Source organism: Tauraco erythrolophus, chromosome 4 (assembly GCF_009769465.1).
Source record: "Tauraco erythrolophus isolate bTauEry1 chromosome 4, bTauEry1.pri, whole genome shotgun sequence".
NCBI lineage: Eukaryota > Metazoa > Chordata > Aves > Musophagiformes > Musophagidae > Tauraco > Tauraco erythrolophus.
The window spans coordinates 25,611,148-25,628,662 of record NC_141468.1 but is presented as its reverse complement, the minus strand read 5'-3'; the positions used below and the strand labels follow the sequence as shown (position 1 = coordinate 25,628,662).

The window sequence follows — 17,515 nt, the reverse complement described above, 5'->3', positions numbered from 1 at the left end:
ACAGAAAACTACACCCAGAGGAATAAAACCCCTGTTTACTAGCAGCATCGGTTATTGATGTTTCCATTTGTCCCTTTACAAGGCCTAAGGGAGGCTGGATCATTCTCAATCAAATCAACTCCTATCACACTCTACTGCTGTCTGCTTCCAAATAGGGCCATTCTGCTCCTTTGCTTTACCTAACTGCACTACTCCTGGCACTTCTTTGACACCCATAATGAACCAGTACAGAGAACAAGAGAGCAGCAGAAAACTACCCTCTCTCCATCAATACAGAAAGTCTTCTGCCAGTTTATTTCTCATGAATGGACTCAATCACAGGGTCACATAAGCACTAGAGCTGGGACTGGCAATATACAGCTGGGGAAGCAAAAACGTTCTTTGGATACAGAAAATCATTAGGCCAGTTCAGCTCATATTTTTAAAATATTTGTGCCATTTTTTAAGGATTTAAGTGACCTAATGTTTTCTACAGAGTTAGCTTGCCTTTTTTTTTTAACCTTTGTTTTTTGGTAACAGACTGAAGGCAAGTCTGGGATGATGTTGATTTCCTGCCACTTAAGTGTCAGGGATGATTAAAAGGATTTTCAGAATCATTTACCAAAAAAAAATTAAACAGCTTAAAAAAAGAAAACCCTCAAGAATTAACACTGCATTTTACAGAGTATACTTGTTGTAGAGATAAAAAAAAAAAAATTCTGCATTTCCCTAGTACACTAGGATTGTACTTCCAATCTGAAATGTATTTGAGACTATTGTAAAACATAAATGCACATTAGATAATGATAAAAAACTTAATTGTATCTTGATGCAGGTAGTTGCTAGAGTTCTCTTTTCATAAAACTGGATATTGCATTGCTTCATACAAGAAAGGAAAACTGCTTTAGAAGTCATTACTCTGAAATCTGATCTTTAACAGATGGTGGTGCTTATTAGTATTCTTTTAAAAATAAAATACCACTTGACCTACCCCAATACCTCCATTTTCGGCACAGCCTTCTGCATATTAATGTGTTTTTAAATGAGTCCAGAGTTTAGAAACTAAGAAAACCCCTTATAAAATTGAAGTATGACAATGTAAGAGGGAAGGGCAGAACTGTGAATCAATGGAGTCAATGGCAACATGCAACAAAGTTCAACAGGGTCATAATTTTGTGTTGCTTAAAGATATCCAACAGATGCAAACAAAGACACACAACTGCAGCAAGTCACCAACTGAGCAGGAATATGGAGGCCTCTTAAAAATATACCAGGAGCTATTTCAAAGTAAGCCAAAACTCTTTTATCATAAGTTACCTTAAAGTATTTGTTGGTATGATCAAAGCCTTCGTGCAAATATTTCAAAGCCTCCTTCTGCAAATGGCTTGGTAGCGAAGTCTCAGATTTTCCTTTAATGATCTTCAGCAATTGAACAGGCATAGCTGCTTTATCTAAACAAAAAAGGATAAACAGACCCTTGAAGCTACTCATCTTGTTAAAATTAAGAGTTACTAGAGGTTGCAATTTACTCAGAAGGGCAGTATTTATCTATTTATTTCATAATAAGAAAGTTTAATTACGTAAGACTAAAAATCTTCAGAGGGACTGACCTCATCTCTTAGTATCATGAAAAGCAAGAAGAGAGAAAGTAACATTTTCTTGGCAATAGACAGTCATCCAAATAGCTTTAGTTTGCAAACATTCCAAAAATACTGAAAATGGCAACAAACTATTCTTCTATATATGAACGTAAAGGGCAACGTAAACAATGTGAATATTCTATGTACAGAAATGCACATTAAAAACCAAGCAGAGATTTTGAATGATTCCTTCCCCTGCATAGGTCACGAATAAACAGTCTCTACATTCAGCTGTTTCCCTAAAAGACAATTTGACTGCATCAAAGTAAAACTTCTGTCCTTTTAACTTACAATGAACAAAAAATCCTTATGTATAGATTAAAAAATTTTGATTGAATCCAGTAAGCAAAAAGTAATAAAGAAAGTAAGATGGGCATCTACAAATCCTAAACACTGAATGCACTGGAAAAAAGCTAAGAAACTAATGGCTGTGTTGTCTATTGTTTGTTTTCACTGTGCTAAAAGTCAATGAAATAAATTCTTGGTGATATACTGTTACAATACTGAGAATGGGGGAGCGGAAGAGTAGTATATTATAGTGAAGTTACACATATGAGAAATATAAGAAAGCGATCTAGCAATAAGCAGTTACTGCTATATTTTCTCATTACATGGTCCTCCTTTTTCCTGAGGTATCTTTGTTTTTTTGCTGTACGATTTTGACTTAGAGCATGTATCTACAGAAAAGTCTCAGGATTATCAACCTTCTGCTTTCACTAAGTTTTAATAAACTAAGAAAAAAATGCCTTCTACTTTCTAAAAACCCAGCTGGCAGTATTAGAGTCACAGTTCTAATCTCAGACAGTTTTACCAATTTTTATATGACAGTGAAGAACAAAAGAAAAAAAAGGATTTCATATACTTTCAGATGGGTAAAAAAAACTTGGTATTCTACTAAATAAAAGCCTAAACTACATTTTCATTTCAATTCAGAAGTGCTTTTTCAGTGCTAGGCAGACTAAACTCTTACAAAATATTCCCTTAGAATTAAATGGAAATGGGAAGCTATTACGAAATGGGAAAACCACTGGATCATTAGCTGTAAACATAAGTCAATGCATGTAGGTGCAGACACTCAGCAATATATTATAGATATTTTAAAAAAAAATACCTTATTCTTTAGAAAAATCAAAATTCCACGCTACTGTGTCTCCGGTATCCAAAGATATCTGACTTCACTTATTACTCATGCGTAATTCTCCAGTTGTGAATGTCCATCCTTTCTCCTTCCTCGTTTTCCAGGACACTTCCCGGCAATGTTATTCTTGTCTAACAGATATTATCAAGAATTCACATTCACTAATGAGAATTCTACAAAATAAAATACTTTGGTTCGAGGTGCTCTCAGCCTAAACGACTATACGTAGGATGACTGGCTTTTGTTTCTCTCCTAGCTTCCAATTCACATGTCTCTCTCGTCACTTGTCCCAGACTGGACCTTTTACTTTGCTATATACAGTAGCCAGTGAAAAACTGGGCACAAGATATATAAATTTTAAATCTGCAATTCTTAGAAGACTAGTTAACCTTTCACTAGCAATATCAGCTGTTTTTCTTAACATTTAAGAGTTAGAAAGCAGTAACAGCAGAAGAATCTCTGGTTTCTTAAGGTGTTGTTATCCAGGGAATAAAGTATGCATTTAAAAGCAAAATACATTCTAGCAAGTCTGATAAATATCATATCTCAGATAGGAAAAACATTAGTGTCTGACTTGAGGGTCTTATTTTAAATTGTAGTGTAGACTTTGAAAACAAGTCTTCATCTCCTCCAAAATACTAAGCAGCCCCAAGAACTCAGGAGACTTAGTAACAGGAGAGTAACAAGGTCACGCTGCCATGCATCTTCCCTGCACACAATATATATTTCCCTACTTAACAATGTAAGTCAACAAGCAATTGTTTCTCTGGAACTTCCTCCTCAGTGGGTATGAAATAAAGAGGCCTTGCAACATTCAGAAGACACAGAGGCTCCAGGAGGCACCGTTACTCAAAACACCATACATTTTGAGCAACAGACATGGCTTACCAAATACTGATGAATTAATTTAAGAACTTGACTACTAAGAAGAGATGACTCAAAAAGATCATTACCCAGGATACAAGCAGAAAAATTTATATAGGGACAGGTAACTGGACAAGAATTAGTTACAGCTACAAATTACCAACCTTCACCTCAGTAATTATCTGTGTACAATGTTAACTCATCCCAACTGTGAAGTAGAACATGCTAGTTTACACCTCAAACAAACAACTGACAAATTTAAGCCTAATAACTTAAATTTTTGAGAGTCTTTTGCCTCATAGAGAATTTTACTCTTCTTCAGGAAACCCAGAAGACACAAACAATGAAGATCAACTACCTGGAATGGACAGCAGGGCAGGGAGCATCAACACATAAAATGTTAACAAACTCTCACTCTTTTACTGAGGTAAAACTGAAGTATTATGAAATGCCAGTTACCTTATATGAAACAGTAGATACTAAATTCTTAAAAGGGTTCATAAATCTCTAATTGGAAACTCAATAACCTTCTCCTTCATAACACCTGATGGCCAAAAACCTAGAAAAGTTCGTGAAGGACTGTCTCTTGTGGGTGGGACTCCACGATGCAGCAGAGAAAGAGCATGAGGAGGAAGGAGTGGCAGAGATGAAGCATTATGAACTTGACCACAACACTCATTCTCCATCCCTCTCCACCACTCAGAGGGAAGAGGCAGACAAGTCAGGAGTGAAGCTAAGCCCAGGAAGATGGGGGGGGAGTACGGTGAAAGGTGGTTTTAGATTTGTTCTTCTTTCTCATTATCCTACTCTGATTTGATCTGCAATAAATTTAATCAATCTCCCCAAGTTTGAGTCTCTTTTGCTCATGACAGTAACTGGTGAGTGATCTCCCTGTCCTTAACCTGTGAGCTTTTCATTGCATTTTGTTCTCTTGTCCTGTTGAGAGCCGTGATAGAGTGGCTTGGTGTGCACCTGGGAGCCAGCCAAGGTCAACCCATGACAGAACAGAGCTGGGAGATACAACACCAGACACGTTTCAATTTCTACTTGAGCTGAAGCAGAGACAAAAACCTGGTGCAGAGATGCAGATGCTGTTCTGTCTCTGTTGACTGCTTTAACTAGTGAAGTACTAGGAGTTAGAATTTCTACAAAATATTGCTAACTAATGCTAAAAATGATGCCTTTATCTGCATGTTTTCAAACATGAACCAGGATAGTATTGTCATTAGCTTACCAGGATTTCAAGCCTTTAGTGAAGAGTGACTTGAAGTCTTACAAATCTTTCCAGTTCAAAGTACCTACTTCATAACATATTCTAGCAGGCTGAGAAGCTGATCTATTCCACCCAGAAACAGTCAACTTCAAAGTTAATCAGCAATATTGATCTTCATCCAGCAACACTATAACGAGCTAGGGAGATGCACAACATAACAGATTAACACTTCTTTTTTTTTTATATATATATATATATATATTTCTCTCTGTTATGGTACTTGAGCAATTAAATAGATTTTTCTGGTTTATTTCTTCCCACAAAGATGTCTAACAGCAAGATGCATTTTGTTACAATTCAAACATCATTGTTAAAACAAAACAAAGAAAGGAACTGAGGTTTAAAAACTCATCTCTCTGATGACTACCCTCAAATTCTGCAGCTCCCTTGCTTTCATTTGAAAAGAGCCTTTGCCATTTATTTCAATTGGACAAATATTCCATATGTGCCTCCAAGGTTACAAAGGAAAATTTTTAAAAACGAGCCACATGTAGGCTGATGCAGTGGAACTTGCTCAATTTAGCACATTTATGTAAATAACATTCAAGTAGAAAATAATTTTTTCAGATCTTAAACTTGTGTACACATAAAACTAAGGTCATGTGCTTTAACTACTAACCACTGAAGTTCCCAGATTCTTGTTCTCTGCAATTAAAAAAAAAAAAAAAGACATGAGCATCCAGCTCTAATAGCTACAAAAGTATATTTTCAAAACTAAACTGATAGAGCACTGGCTTCCCAAATCTACATGAAGATATCTTTAGTGCTGTCCTTGGCATTCACAGCTCTCCTGAATAGCAACTAAGTGAAAATAAGTCTGTCAAGTATCTTTGTTGTTCTCAAAAGGCTGACTTCAGAACACTGACAAGAATCATTCCAACTTGAGTCTGCTGCTCAAGAAGTCTGTAAGTGGTGTAAACAGAGCTATTCATAAGGATGGGTGGTTAAAAAAGAGGCTGCAAGAAAGCTAGTCAAGCACCACGGGACACTCCTGGAACAGGAGTGACACGCAACACGCACACACAGCAGAAGGAGGAAGGCAGAGAACTATGAACACCTTTTGCCTTCCAATAGCTGAAAGTAACAAAAATATGGAGACAGAGTAACCAAAAAGCCTAATAATTTTAACAAGCAAAGAATTATATGAAAGGATCTACACTGTATGAGAACCCAGAAAGGATGTACACTTATGAGATCCCAGAATTAACACCCTGGAAGAGACAGCGATACATATCACCTGCTTAAGCAAGTAAAATGTGACACTGAGGATGGCTATGAGCAGAAATTTATGCGTTGCTCTGCCCTATCCTTGATTTTCTATCTACTAATTTTCTAAACCTTAAATTTCTGATAGTGGAACGATCTACTACAACCCACTAGTTGTGTCCTAATTGTCTGTGGAATATTAACATGTATTCCAAAAGCACAAAACCCATCTTAAACCACAGCACATCAGAAAACAATTGCCTCGTAGAAACGGCTTTGAGCAAGGGTTAACAACCTTCAACAGAAAAAAGCAGTCATTTTAGATTTTTTGTCTTCTGGAATGAGGACATTATTCCATCAAAATAGAGGCGTTCAATGACTGCAATATCTCTAGGTCCAGAAGCAAGAGAAAAATCCCTAATACATATCTGAAGGATTTTACCTCATCCTTCTCACCTGCAGCTTCAGAGTTCCACAGACTTGAATTAGGCAGCTAGGTATGGTGTGGGGTGCATGCACAAAAAAAAAACAAGAAAAGCTCTCAGGCTCAGTCTTTTCATCAGTTCGAACAGAAAGCAAAGTAATTAGCATTTTCTTTTAGATGCAGCACACCCCAGATAAAAGATCTGCGAGCCTAGGAACTTCAGTGTTTAAGTATACACGCAAAGGCTTATGCACTTATAGAATCAGGCAGTGGCTCTACAAGAGGTTTAAAGACAGTAATTTTTGAGCTTTGCACTGCAAAATAGGGTGGTAGGAAGAACGTGATCATTTCAGGCCTCTTTGTGAAAGCTTTACATATTTTTTATCTAGGCTTTTGAAACCTTAATTATAATTAAAAAAAAAATCTTAAACTCTCACACTAGTTATAACAGCCTTCAGTGCACACTGAAAATTATTAAGAAACCACAAGCTGCAGTTGCAACTGAAGTTAACACCACACAGCCACAAACAATATAGAACTGTTCACGTGAATCCCAGCGCAACATGACTGAAAGACAGAAACTAAAGAAAAATAAGCCACATAGGAAAAGCAAATTTGTTTTTATCATCAAGACAATTCATCACTCTTTCTCTCCTTCCTCCATGCTTCTCTAAGCAGCATGAAATAGTCAAATTTTGTATGGCAATTAACATAGCAACGCAGTACAAACTTTCTAAAGGATTTCAGTACAAAAAGTTGTAGGCACCAAGCTCAGTATGCAAAACCATTCTCATACACTGTCAATGTTAAACTAAAGGTATCAATATGCTTCATAACAGTCTAAAGCCCCAGGGAACATTCTATCAGTGGAAAACATCTTATTAGCCATGACTAAGACGGATCAAGTCAACCTCCTGTTAGAACTGGGAATCACTCCATGTGTATTCTGAACATACAAGTTGCTGAATTCCTTTGAGCAAGGACAGTCTCTAAAACTCAGTGAACTTTCACAAATGATCAACTGAACTTTCACAAATGATAAGAAATCAAAAGAAAACTCATTTCACTGGTAATGAAATCATGTCCCATAGACCTTGTATCTAAGACATATGAAGAACAATATAAGGAAGACAGGGTAATGATAGTCAGAGTTACTATCTTGTTTTTTAACTCCCAGATCAAGAGTAACAAGTATTTTCTGGAAGAGGACAAAGAGATCAGAAAGTAGGACTTTTCCCCATTGTCTCTATTTAATGAACAAGTCCACTATATTTGTCTTCCACCTCTAGTTCTCTAATAAATTACAATTCTGCTATTTCCATCAGTAAATTCATCAAGACATATTTAGAAGAAGAAAAAAATAAATATATTTTTAAATATATTTTAAAAATTTTAAATATATAAATAAAATAAATTTTTTAAATCAAACTGAGCATCCTAAATTATAAATAAGATGCAAGACAAGCTTTACCACTTTTAGTTCATACTGCCAAGACCTCAAAACACATATGAAAAATTATAGACAACAGAACTAAATCGTAAAAACTGCAAGTCCTTAATCCTGAAAAAAAACAGGACTGAAAAATAAGCATATTTATATTTTTCATCTTGACTTCAGAATAAATTTATTGGAGAAGGAAGTCAAAGTTGGATCTGTTCTTCTGTTATGGTTTATCATCATAGTACATTAATGCAGTGCACAGGATAGCAATGCACACCTCTTTGCCTGACACACTACTGGGTCCTGACTAGCTCTCAGTACAACAAATGCCTACTCCTCTGCAGCCTCCTCTAGAACACAACTTTTCTTCAAGAACTAATGAGAGATTAGCTTTGGAGCAGAAAAGCAGAGAAAACAGAAGCAGCAAGAGATAAACTGGAAAGATTACTTCCTTCTCTACAACCAAGAAATACTTAGGTGATAAACAAAAATGACATAAAAGAGATTAATGTCATTTTGGGAAAAGGAAGCTATAGCAGTCAGAGGCGCAAGGAGATTCCTTATCTATCAAAGCAGATGGTACTTGCAAAGAGACATGTAAACTCATTCTCCAAATCAGAGAACAAAACATGATTGTGTGGACCTCTGGAAGAAACCTCACCAAAGTTTCATGAAGAATGAAGGAACTGCCAAGAGCATCAGCATCTTATTGATGTGGTCAGTCAAAATGGCAGATATCTGAAGCCCCTGTGAAAACAAATACTAGTCAACGCAGTATTTGAGCTAATTGTGTAAAAGTTAAGACAATTATGAAATAGGTAATACCTCACTTTAAACATGTACACATGTGCAGACACAGCCAAACAGTCTTTATATAGTTTATAAGAAGTTTTCTCATAAAACTGAACATTTACACAATCGAACAAAGGAGACAGCACAGAATTACCATAAACTCTACTGGCAGTCAGTCACAAGAGAAAACTTTCATCATACAGCAGCCTTCATGAAATCAAGAGGACCATTCATGAATAACAAAGTCTGTAGTCAAGAATTTTTATAATAGTCTGATCTTGCAATTTGTGATTTCCTTGAGAATTCTCAGGAGGAGAAAACATGACATCAGCTAACTAAAACAGAAGGAGAAACTAAGTCAGCAGTGTGACACATCTTATTCCCTTAGCTGCAAGGCTTCAGCTTGCTGCTGCTACACATCTTTAGGCATTTATCTTCTGGAAATAAGTCCCAGGCTATTCTTACTCTTAAGAGCACAGCTGGTACTCACTTCCACTAGAATGCGATTAAAATTCTTCAAAAAAAAACCAACATCCAAACCCAAATCTACTTTATTAATTTTAGATTAAAATTTACTAATCTGATATTGTGCAAAAGAGGCCATAATCAAACGTTGCCTGCAGAAAATGGATTCTTACACTGCCATTTACATCAACTACTTCAACTCTAGAAAGCAGCCACCCACCACCTAGAAAGCAGCAAAACAAAGAGACCTCAGGAAGACAGGGCGGTAAAGCAGATCCTTTCAGGCTGTGAACTGCAATCACTGCAGAGTCAACACAGCAATTGCAAGAAGCTGAGATCTTTAAAACCATGAGCTTAGACGTGTTAGCATAGGTGTATTAACAAAAAGGTTTTTTTCGGTATACTCAGTGCCTACGCAGAGAGAAAAGAAAAGAAAAGGAGAAAAGAAAAAAGAAAAGCACTTTTAATCGGTAAAGCACGGTGTTTGCCAAAGCGGGGACTCAGTTCCCAAGGCAGAACCGCGTGCGGGGCAGCTCCGGGCGGGAAGGACGGCGCAGGGTAACCGCGGGTCTCACAGCGGAGAGCAAAGCGCCAGGGCGGGACACGGCAGCGACACGGGCTGTGCCTCGCCGGGGCGGCGGCCGGGAGGCCACACCGAGGCGGCGGGACCCCCGGGCGACGAGAGACCCTCTTCCGCAGCCGAGCCGCCCCCTCAGCCCTACGGAGGGGGCTGCGCGCCCCACCACGCCTTGCTGCTGCACCGCACCGCGCCGCGCTGCCGGGGTCGGGGAGGGCGGCCCACGGGCCCGCCGGTACCTGTCTCCGAGCGCAGCGCGGACGGAAAGCACCACAACGGCCGCCGAGCCCACTTCCGCCCGCACCGCCCGCCTTCCGCCCACCGAGCCCGCCCCGGGGGACGGCGCATGCGCACCGGCGGCTCCAGCCATCCCTCCCGCCGCTGGCACGCCCGGAGGGCGGTGCGAGCATGCGCTGTGCGCAGGTGGGAAGGCGCTGCCCTCACTGGCTGTGCGGGCAGAGGGTGGAGGGAGCGGGCATCGCGCAGGGCTGGCTGAGGGAGCGGTGATGGCGCAGGGAAAAGCGGGAGAAAGAAAGCGTCCTCGCGCCCGGGTCCCGCCGTCCCGGGCCTGTTCCCCGCGGTGGAGCGGCGAGGCCGCCTGCGGCCCGTCGGTGCAGGCCCGTCTGCAGGAGCCGCAGCGGCTTTGAGGGCGGCCGCAGGCTGTGCTCCGGCTGCCGGCGGGTTAGGGAAGGCCCGAGGCAGCGTCGCCTCCCAGCCCTCTTGGAAGAGGGTGACAAGTGCTGTCAGAGACCGGCCCCGTGTTGAGCGGCCGGTAAGACGTGGATGCCGTGACCCGATTCGGACGTACTTAAAAGCTGTCACCTGCAGAAGGTTAAAAAAAAGGGAGAAAAAAAAAAACAACTGCTGCTTACTAGTGTTTGTTTGTTGTTGTTTAAACGGCAGAGGGGATGAGACCAGGCTTTGAAAACCCGTATCAGTCGTCAGAGACACAGGGTCCCTCAGGCTGGCTGATGTTTGGATGCCAAGATCCTGTTTGTATTGCTTGCCAATTAGAAATTACAGCATACGTGGCTCAACATCGCAACAGCAAGGCTGCTTCAGTTAGAGATTTCGGCTTTCTCTCTCCAGTACCTCAGAGAGATGTCTTCTGCCAGCCTGTGCTCACTTTCTCCCCTTTCTCATCTCTGCAGTCCTGGATATCTGGGACAGCTTTCCTTTTCTTGTTTCTCATCACTTAGTGACTTTAAAGAAATCCCACTGGAAATCATTTTCTCCTTCCGCTACCTTTAAATCTTTTCCTTCATAACCCTTCCTCTATTTTGGAACTTCTTTAGTTAACTCTCTAAAGTGCTTTAGTTACACTTTGAATTCAAATTCAGTTCAAAAGTTGGAACTTCATCCATCTTCAGGAAGTCTCTGGAGGGGGATTCACTGACATGTATGTTTTGTACTCATTTTCATTGTTGACAACCTTTTCTGAATCAAGTTTCTTTTCTTTGATCATCACTATTCTCAATAAATTTTAATCTTATACCTTCCATTGGGTATTAATGTAGCATGCTTGGTTAAGCGAAAATATTATTAAGACCATGTTATACAGGCATGATAAAAATAAGCCACCGTCAGAGCTAAGATGGAGCTGGAAATTTAAACACATCTGATAACCTGGAGGACTTATGATCTGGCCATCTGAAGAACCCACTACAGCAGAGCAGATAGTCTGAGAAGATAGATGTCACTTGCCCTCTCAAAAAGTTTGGAGAAATCAACCTTGTTTTTAGACTCAAGTTCTGGCAAGTGAGCGTTTCTGATGGAATATTGTCTGTCCTTGCTCATGACCTCTATTTTAAAATCTACGTTCTGAAAACAACAGTTTTGATCACAATTAAAAATTTAATCAGCAAAACAGTTGATAAAGCAGTGAAAGACACAATCAGAAATGTAACATTTTTACAGCCCCTCATCATTGAGTAACAAAACCTCTGGAAAATTTGAAAGAGTACGAAGTGAAGGAATTCTACTTTAATCCACTGATGCGTTTCTCATTTCTGTTCTGTTTCTTTTTTCAAGTCTGTAAAAGATCAGCTTAGCAATTATAACTACAGTGAAGTGAAATCATGGAAAGCTTATACATTATTGATTAATTAAATTAAAATCATTTGGAAACATCAAGTTACACTCCTGAGTAATTTAAATGGTTACTTGCTCTTCCCATCTTACATCTCTCATCTTTTACTGCTTCTGTTTCCAGCTATCTTTCCTTAAATTCGTTATAAAGTCTCCTCAAACCTAGAGGAATTTGAGCTTTGTCTATCTATCCTGTGTATAATCAAAAGAGAAAAACAAAGGAGAAGCTGTATGTAAGCAGAATTTTCATGAAACAAGATATATCCCAGTTTTATGTGTCAACAAAACTGTTGAGTCTGTCATAAATTTAGCCTGGAATCTGGTTTTCTTTAACTTCTAATACTGTTTGTTGGTTGTTTTTTTTTTTAATGACAGTCATCTTCCTTTTCAGTTATTCTTTTTTTCTTCAAGAAATTATCCAGTTTCTGCCAGTAGAATATTACAGTCAATGTGAGAAGTTAGGTGAAAAATATGTTGAACTACATCACATCAGAAGGTCATTTTTGATGTTCCAGTAGTTGTGTACTGTAGTATGTTCTCGTGCTACTTGCAGTAATCTTGAAATGTGCTGCAATTTACATGTATCATAGTAGAAAAAAATACCTCAGCAGAGGGAAAAAAAACCACAACAAAAACCAAACAGCAAATCCTCCCCCAAAAAAACAGAATTCTGATCTTGACATTACTTTCAATAAATCATGTTTAAAGCTTTCACTACTAAATGAAAGTTCATAAATAAATGACTACACGGTGGCCTTATTTCTTGAACTTGTGTTTTGAAATGGGTGGTTGCAAAGGGAGTCCACAGGTAACTGATGTCTGTGCTGCTAACCAGTTTAGGAATTCCTGAAAGCGCCAAATACAACTGAAATTCTGATCCCACTGAAAATAATGAGAATTTTCCATTCACTTCACCAAGACCAAAACATCCAGCTTCGCCCTGCGCATCAAAATATATGCAACATAAGACATTGACTCAAAGCTTTCAGAAATAGAAACCTTGTACATTAAATCAATATCTAGTCACAGGAGCTCCTGAGGACTGTTCTCTTAACGAGGCAGGAAACTAAATATGGGTTTGGGAAATTAGCCTCAAGCTCATGGATTTTTTTCCAAATTTTTAGAGCTGTTTCAAAATACTGGGCAAGATTTTAAAATGTGTTTTGCAAAACACACATTGCAATGGCAGTCAAGCCCATAAGCAATATTGAAAATTCCATCTGTTTGATCTTATTTTCCTCCGATATCTTAGCAAACAAGAGGCAAGAGAATTGTCCTATAGGAACACAGGCTGTCTCCGTTAGCAGCTAGGATATATTGCCTTGGTATAATGTTTTCTGAGCTCAGTATGAGACATTTCATAGGCAGCTGATAACGATGTTAAATATGAAGTTTATATTCAGATTCTAAATAATGTAGGTCTCAAAAAGGATCAGCTTTTGTTTCATTTGAAAGCTCTCGTAAAAGTGTTTCTAAATACCTCCACAGCTAAAAGCAGTCCTTTTCTACTCCTTCAACTTTGTTTTGGTGACAGCACTTGATTTTTTAGTAGACTTTTATGGATCCAGGACAAATTCAGTCAGTTACGGGGCAGAGATCCTTTGCAGTACGCCTGAAATGATGTGTTGCTTGTCAGAGTTCATAGACTAAGAGAAGTTAAAAATCCAGATTTATTAAAGTTACTGAAACTATTACAGTATAAATGTTTAATAATTTCTAGATGATTTACAAGAATGCATTTTGACTAATTGCTTCTTTATAAACATGGTGCATGTGCAGTGAATCGATAAGAAATCATATGATTATAGCCTGCTTCTCACGACAAAGTGCTATGCTTAAAGGATTTTCCTTCTGTGAAGGACAGTCAGATCCATGAGGTTTTGTCATCACTGCTGGCAAACCTGAAATGTAGAGGCCAGAATTAGTCTTTTGAAATAAGTATATATGAAGTACTGAAATAAGTAATTCTTCATTATTTGTATTATATTAGTGTTCTATGTAATTGGAGCTCCACTTACAGGGACACAGCTTATGTGGATGTAAAAATAAATAGAACATACATTTAATAAGTATTTAATGAGTACATTATGATAATTTCAGAAGCAAGATTTGCAGAGCAGGATAAATCTTTTATTAGACCAAATTGTGTAGCTTAGAGATTGTACAAGTTATATGATAGCAGTGGAACACTTTCACAGACTAGTGCTGGTATTTCAGTAGCTCACTCGCAGAGCACATACATGACTGGCTCCCTGGCCAGTAGGAGCCAGCTTTAAATAATTCAGTAATGGAGTAGTGGGTGAAGAAAGACTCACTCTGGGCACGAGGCAAGTTTCTTCTATACTTAGGGGATAAGGAAAAGAAACAGGAGAGGATCTAGGGAAAAACAAGAGACAGAATGTGTGAAGGAGGTCTCCACTATTTTGATTCTGGAGACATCTCTGCTTGTGACAATTCGTGGTTCAGCAACTCTAAAATATGTCTGAAAATCTCCCAAGTTTTCTTGTAAAAGAAGGTGATACATGATGATGTGGCGTCTCTAACAAAGGAATAGGTCTTGTGCATACTGGCTACTTCAAAACTTACTGAGGTTCTGAGCATTAATAAAAGAGATGTTAGTAAAGGTGTTATAAAGAGTTATTACGGTCAGTGTAAATTTTGGAACCTGGCCTGACCCAAAGCTATTTCAAGTCAATATTAATCTTTCCATTGGTTTCAAGGGTTTCCCACTCATTGAATCATCACAGACACTGCAAATTAGATTTTCGTTTGCCAGCATTAAGTCTGCTTCTGTGTTTAAAATGAGACATTTTTCTTTTCCAAATTTAATACACTCATTAAGTACGCTTGCTCTGTGGTTGTGTTCTTAGCTAATTTGGTTAGCAATAGGATTTTATTTTCTAATGAAGCAGCTACTCAAAAGCCTTCTGTAGAAGTGAACAATAATAGATATTTGTTATCTCTTTGCATAGTAGTATTTCTATATTTTAAATTAAATACTCCCCAGCTCTAACAATGTTGAAATATTGTTGTTTATTCTAAAACCTCAGCTGTCTGACTAGCTATAGAAGTTTCTGCTTCCTTCACTGATGTGTATAAGCTTATACTGGCTAAGAAGGCTACTGCAAAAATAAATCTAATTTATATAATTTCCCAAGGAGTTTATGCATTAGTGTGACACATATCCTGGGAGTAAGATAATGAAAAGAAACCCCAACACTTCAGAAGCACTAGGTCTTTTCTTTTGCTGCAAAAACAGAAATAAAACTAGGAATGTCTTAAGATATTTCTGTGAGAAAAGTAAAACATTCATGTCTGCAAGGTAATTAAAACCAAAATAGTGTCACTGCGGTGTTTAATATTTTAAATGCTTGTACTTAATGTTGGAACAATAGTTTGTGTGTCCATTCTTTGCAGGTGAATTTTGCTAAGTGTGCTTCAATTGTAGACAACAGTGGACAGGAACCTGGGCTTATATTTTCAAAGAAGTCATTAAAGGACCTTATTAAAGGGCACAATTGTGTGAGAACAGATAAATAGAACTATTTCTGTAAGAGCTATTTAAATAATACTTGTAAAATAGTAAAGTAATTCTTGCTCTGTTATTTTCATTAACTGTAGCAATTGCTTTTCTACTGAAGCCTAAGATTATTTTTTCTGATTTTTTTAGATAGAATTGCTTATGAATCAGTTTATTTGGAAAATTCAAGTTCTTCAGTTTCAGGAATGAAAGTCTAACTGGTTATTATCACAGGTGTCATTGTCCTCCCTGTGGAAAGCTAGAGATGCCATCATGAACTGGAATCCTTTTGTGTTTAACAGTGTGATGGTGAACAAAAAAAGCTAGTCTCCACCTTGCTAGGTTTACAGTCAAAATACACTGAGACAGATAGAATTGGAATCAATTTATAAGGCAGTGAGATACTTAGTCTGAAACCAGAAAATACATCAGTGTCCTAGTTTTAGCTGGGACAGTTAGCTCTTCTTTTTAACAGCTAGAAGAGCTCTGTGTTTTGGTTTTACTCAGAGGCTCGCTCTGAGAAGAATGCTGATAGCAAGCTGATGTTTGAGACTCCAAGGACTTTTCAGTGTGCCGGAGTGCAGAAACACGGTGGGATAAGGGGGGAGCATAGCTGGGACAAGGGGGACACGATTCCCCTTGTGATTTGTGGTGGAACTTAAGATTGAGGGCCAAACTGGCCAATTAGTATTCCATATCATGCAGCGTCATGCCCAGTATGAAAGTGAGGGTCAGCCGGACAGAAGGGCTTTTGCGCTTTGGCTCTTTCGCTGCTTTTGCTCTTTTGCGCTTGCTGCGCTGTTGCTCTATTGTTTTTCTTTCTTTTTCTCTCTCTCCCAGTACTCCCACTCTCGGAGTACTCTCTCTCTGTCTCTCTGCCCCTCTCTATTTCGGGGCCTTGCGTTCGTCCGGGATTGCAGCTTCGGGACGAGACGGGCTTTGCATACGAGGGGGTGGTGAGCATCTACACTGTGTATTAAATCATCTGTATTAAATTGTTCTTATCTCAATCCACGGGTTTCCTGTTTCTCCTTTAATTCTCTCCCTCATTCCTGGGGGTGGGGGTGGGGGAGTGACCGGCTGTGTGTGGGGTTTCAGCCTAACCCACGACAATCAGGAAGCAAGAGGAGACTTGGGAAGAGATGTTACTGGGAAGTCTGTTCCTATTAAGTTAATTAGCTTTCACTAGTGTGATAATAGTGCCAGTTTTCTAGACATCATTGCATTCTCCAGCCTGGAGAAAACTTCAATACATAAAATGAATTATAATTTAAGAAAACCCAAACTTTTTGGTATGCATCTAATACCCTAAAAGCACAAAAAGCATTTGTTCTTTTTCTTGAAAAAACTTCAGCTTTTAAAACTCAATTCTGATAATTCTATCTTCATGGTCTGTAGTGTGATTATTCAAAATATATAGCTCTTCTTTTTTTTTTTCCCCTGCTTTTTTACATTTAGTTCTCACTTTGACTTTGCATCAATGTTGATTTCTTTCAGCTTTCAAAAAGATAAAGTAAAAGGAAAATTAAATGACAATCAAAATTAAGTAAATAAAGGAGGGGAAAGACCTGCGGCCTGAATAGAATGACTTTATCACTAGTCATGCTTACCTCTATCCAGAGTATCCTGAGTGTTTTCTAAGAGGTCCTTAATTCAGGCCTTAATTCAGGCCCCTCAAAGGGCCTTAAATGGTTTTGGGTACCCTGAAGCTAAAGCATCAGCATCCAGTGCTCTTAACCTCTTTAGTTTCAGTGCTCTGTGGAAAACTGAACAGATATTATTCTACCATGGATGACAGACCACCTTATTTTAAAGCTTTTATAACTCTGAATATGTTTGTCTTTAATCTTCCAAACATTTTTCTCTGTTTATTTTCTCAGGCGAGATGATTATCTTTTGAAGCTTCTGTATTACAGAAAAACAGAAACAGCATTTTCCAAAACATCATAAACATAATCATTTTTTTTTTTACATTTGGAAATAGCCAAAGTATTCAAACTGAAGCAAAATATGCCATTTGATTTTTGACTGTAACTGAAATGAAAAAGTGTCTCTCAGCAACTGAATAAGGAGGAAGCACAGGAAAAACTTCTAACCTCTGAGGTAGT

General features: G+C 38.4%; 1 protein-coding gene across 6 annotated transcripts in view; it reads right to left on the bottom strand.

The window, feature by feature from the left end:
• The window catches only part of POT1 (protection of telomeres 1), a 555,480-nt gene that overhangs the window by 67,734 nt on the left and 470,231 nt on the right, over window positions 1-17,515 (bottom strand). For 2 of the 6 annotated variants that reach the window (XM_086610452.1, XM_086610455.1), the window contains one exon: window positions 1,297-1,430. In XM_086610452.1, the coding sequence (XP_086466578.1) occupies window positions 1,297-1,419 (123 nt within the window). In that variant the 5' untranslated portion in view covers window positions 1,420-1,430. Of the gene's footprint in view, window positions 1-1,296; window positions 1,431-2,730; window positions 4,293-6,556; window positions 7,883-8,626; window positions 8,660-10,038; window positions 10,081-17,515 lie in introns of those variants that run through there. The other 4 variants (XM_086610454.1, XM_086610451.1, XM_086610456.1 and 1 more) reach the window with 4 other exon arrangements.